This window comes from Neopelma chrysocephalum, unplaced genomic scaffold (genome assembly GCF_003984885.1).
Source record: "Neopelma chrysocephalum unplaced genomic scaffold, ASM398488v2 Primary Assembly neopelma1_93613, whole genome shotgun sequence".
Lineage (NCBI taxonomy): Eukaryota > Metazoa > Chordata > Aves > Passeriformes > Pipridae > Neopelma > Neopelma chrysocephalum.
In genome coordinates, this window is record NW_020922328.1 from 284 (window position 1) to 4,078 (window position 3,795).

Consider the following 3,795-nt stretch of genomic DNA (forward strand, 5'->3'; position numbering starts at 1 on the left):
AGGGCGGGCAGCGACAGCGGGTCCGGGCAGCTGAAGCCGTGCAGGGTCAGGGCGCGCAGGCGGGTGCCCAGGGCCTCCGCCAGCGGCAGCACCTCTGCCAGCGCCCGGCCGCGCTGCCCGGCACAGCCCAGCGTCAGCCGGGACAGGCACTCCCAGCCCCGCAGCTCCCGCAGCCCCGCGGGGCCGGGCCCGTCCCCCAGCCACACGCTGAGCTCCTCGGCCCGGGGACACACGGCGTGGACGGCGCCCAGGGCGTCCTCCTCCAGCTCCTCGAGCTGCCGCAGGGGCAGGGTGAGCGGGGGCCCCCCCGGCACCGCTCCCCGGCCCCGCGCCAGCTCCCGCAGCGCCGGGAAGCCCTCGGGGCCGGCGGTGCCGTCCAGCTGCCCCGCCTGGAGCAGGCGCAGCGCGTCCGGCACGGCCCCGTGTGCCAGCACCTCCAGGAGCGGCAGGGCCAGCAGCAGGAAGGCCACGGCGGCCACCCCGTCCCCGTCGCCGTCGGGCTCCAGGTCGCGGGCCAGCAGCACCCGCAGCGCGGGGCAGCCGGGGGTCTGTGCCAGGGGGTCGTAGCCCAGGTGCCGCAGGGCGCGGGGGGTCACCTTCCTGCAGCCGGACACGTCGAGCTCCCGCAGGAGGCGGCAGCAGGAGCCCACGGCCGACAGCACCTGCACGTTGGCCTGCGTGTGTGCCAGCCCCAGGCGGCTCAGCCGGGGCAGCCCCTCGGCCACGTCCACCAGCACGGCCGGGGACAGCCGCCCGCAGCCCCCCAGGTCCAGGGAGCTCAGGCCCTGCAGTCACACGGGGAGACCCTCAGTGGGGAGGGCAGGGGGGCACGGATCCCCCGTACCCACCCGTGGTGAGTGGGCACCCTAAGATGCCAAGCGAGGTCTGGGACCCCCCACCCACTCCCCCTTTCCCATGGACCCTGGCACCCCCAGCCCCTCTTCCCCGGCCCCATGGTGGGTGGGCATCCCCAGTGTCACAGAGGACGGGCACCCCCTGCCCCACTCTCCCAATCCCACGGACCATTGCACCCCCAGCCCCACGGAAGGTGGGCTTCCCCAGCTCCATGGACCATTGCACCCCCAGCCCCAAGGACCATTGCACCCCCAGCCCCACGGAAGGTGGGCTTCCCCAGCTCCATGGACCACGGCACCCCCAGCCCCTCTCCCCCCTCTCCACAGAGAGCGGCACCCCGAGCCCCAAGGCCCGCGACAGCCCACCCCGCTCCCCCAGCCCCGGGGCAGCCGTGCCCCCGCTGCCCCGTGCCCACCTGGCAGCGCAGGACGACGAGGTGGCCCAGGGCGTTGTTGGCCAGGGAGGGGCAGTGGCGCAGGCTGAGCTGGCGCAGGTGGGGCAGCAGCAGCAGGTGCAGGGCTGCACGCGACAGGCGCCGGCTGCTCCCCAGCAGCCGCAGCAGCTCCTGCACCAGCCCGCAGGCTGGGGGGCACGGGTCACTGGGGCTGGCACCAGCCCGCAGGCTGGGGGGCACGGCTCAGTGGGGCTGGCACCCACCCGCCAGGGCAACGGGGGCCAGCAGGGCTCGGGACCCCCCGTTCGCCCCACACAAGGGTCAGCGGTGCCCGGCACCTCCACCCGCCCTGCATGGGGGGCTCAGGGTCCTGGCATGCCCACCCACCCACCTGGGGGTCAGCGATACCCCTCCACCCATCTGGGGGTCCCAGGGCCCCGGCACCACCCTCCTGCCCAGCACGGGGGGGGCATCAGGGACCCTGGCACACCCCCCTCCCCTCCCCAGGGCTCACCCAGGTCGTTGAAGGGGCCCACGAGGAAGCGGAACTCGTACTCGTCCAGGTAGTTGTCACTGTAGTCCTTGGCCCAGAAGCTCTGCATGTGCTGGGCCAGGCTCTGCAGGCACAGCGAGGCCAGCGTGGGCACTGCCCGCCGCCGGGGCATCCCTGGGGTGGCACGGGGATGGGGACAGTCAGGGATCAGTCACTGTGGGCACTGCCTGGTGCTGGGGCATCCCTGGGGTGGCACAGGGACCGGGACAGTCAGGGATCAGTCACTGTGAACACTGCCCGGTGCATCCCTGGGGTGGCACAAGGATGGGGACAGCCAGGGATCAGCCACTGTGGGCCCTGCCCAGCGCTGGGACATCCCTGGGGTGGCACAGGGATGGGGACAGTCAGGGATCAGTCACTGTGGGCCCTGCCTGGCACCATGGCATCCCTGGGGACAGGGATGGGACTGGGACAGTCAGGGATCAGCCCCCATGGCCATCATTGTGGGGACAGGGACACTCAGGGAGGGGACGCGGCACTGCCACCCGGCACGGCCCCACCTCACTTTGGGGTCCCTCTCGCCCAGCCGGGGCAGAGCCGGCCCCTCCCGGCCCGGCCGTGCCCTCGGCCCCGCCCGGTGCCCGTTTTGGTTTCGGTTTCACTCTGTTCTCGGCTTTATCCTGGGGGGAATCCCACCGCGATCCAGGGATGAACCAGCGCGGCCCAACCTCTGAAACCCCCCCTGAACCGCCCCCCGGGACATCCCAAACCTCACCCGCAGCTCCCGGCGGCTCCGGGAGTTATCCTGGGAGTTATCCCGGGGTTAACTGGCTCCGGGGACTCCCGGCTGGTGGCACTGGCCCCCGTGTCCCTGGAATTCAGCAAGCAACGAGGGGGTGAATCCTGACGGGACATTGAAGCCTCGGCCTGACACCGAATCCCTGTTCCTGGATGTGTAAACTTGGGAGACACCCTGGAGCGCCCAGTGGGGCGGGGAAGGGTCACTGGGGTGGAAACTGGGGAGGGGGAACACCAGCCCTGCTGTCGGGGGGCCTGGAGACATGGGGACATGGAGACCGGGAAAGGACCCTCCGGGACTGGGAAAAGACCCTCTGAAACCCGGAAAAGACCCTCTGCGAGAGGGAAAAGACTCCCAGGGTCAGGGAAAAGACCCTCTGGGATGTGGAAAAGACCCTCCGGGTCTAGGATGAGATCATTGGAGACTGGGAAAAACTCCCGGGGACTGGGAAAAGGCCCTCCAGGGACAGGGAGAGACCCTCAAGACACTGGGAAAAGACCCTCTGGGACCGGGATAAGACCCTCTGAAACCCAGAAAAGACCCTCTGCGAGAGGGAAAAGACTCCCAGGGACAGGGAAAAGACCCTCTGGGATGTGGAAAAGACCCTCCGGGACAAGGATGAGATCATCAGGGACTGGGAAAAACTCCATGGGACTGGGAAAAGGCCCTCCAGGGCCAGGAAGAGACCCTCAAGACACTGGGAAAAGACCTTATGGGACTGGGATAACTCCCCCTTTGGGACCCCTCCTTTGGGGACCCTTCTTTGGGGACCCCCCTTTTGGGATCCCCTAATTGGAGACCCCCTCTTTTGGAGACCCTTCCTTGGGGAACTCCCCCTTTTGGGATCCCCTAATTGGAGACACCCTCCTTTGGGACCCCTCCTTTAGGGATCCTTCCTTTGGGAACTTCCCCTTTTGGGATCCTTTGGGACCCCTCTTTTGGGGACACCCCCTTAAGGACTCCCCCTCAGAGACCCCTCCCCAGGGACCCCCCCTCTTTGAGACCCCCGACCACCCCCCTTGGGGGTCTCCTCCCGCGCTGGAATCAACACCAAGACCACACCAGACCAGGCCCAAGATCGAGCCCATGTAAACAACCCGTCCCCATGGCAACAGCACCCGCTACCACCCCCCCCCGCGCTATCACTGAGACCCAGAAGCACTTACTGGCGGCTCCTCTCCCCGTCTTATCCTTTCTCTTCCCGTCCCGTCCCGATTGGTCCCATCCCTTTTTTTTTTTTCCTCCTCTTCCTCC

General features: G+C 68.7%; 1 protein-coding gene across 1 annotated transcript; it reads right to left on the reverse strand.

Moving 5' to 3' along the window:
- Nucleotides 1-5: 5 nt before the first annotated feature.
- On the reverse strand, nucleotides 6-3,789 carry LOC113980314 (the record flags this gene model as incomplete). Its single annotated transcript, XM_027707539.1, has 4 exons — nucleotides 3,708-3,789; nucleotides 1,764-1,916; nucleotides 1,271-1,437; nucleotides 6-785 (listed from the first exon to the last, which is right to left on the reverse strand). Coding segments are annotated over exons 2-4 (1,098 nt in total), but the record flags the coding sequence as incomplete, so codon positions are not given.
- Nucleotides 3,790-3,795: the final 6 nt, after the last annotated feature.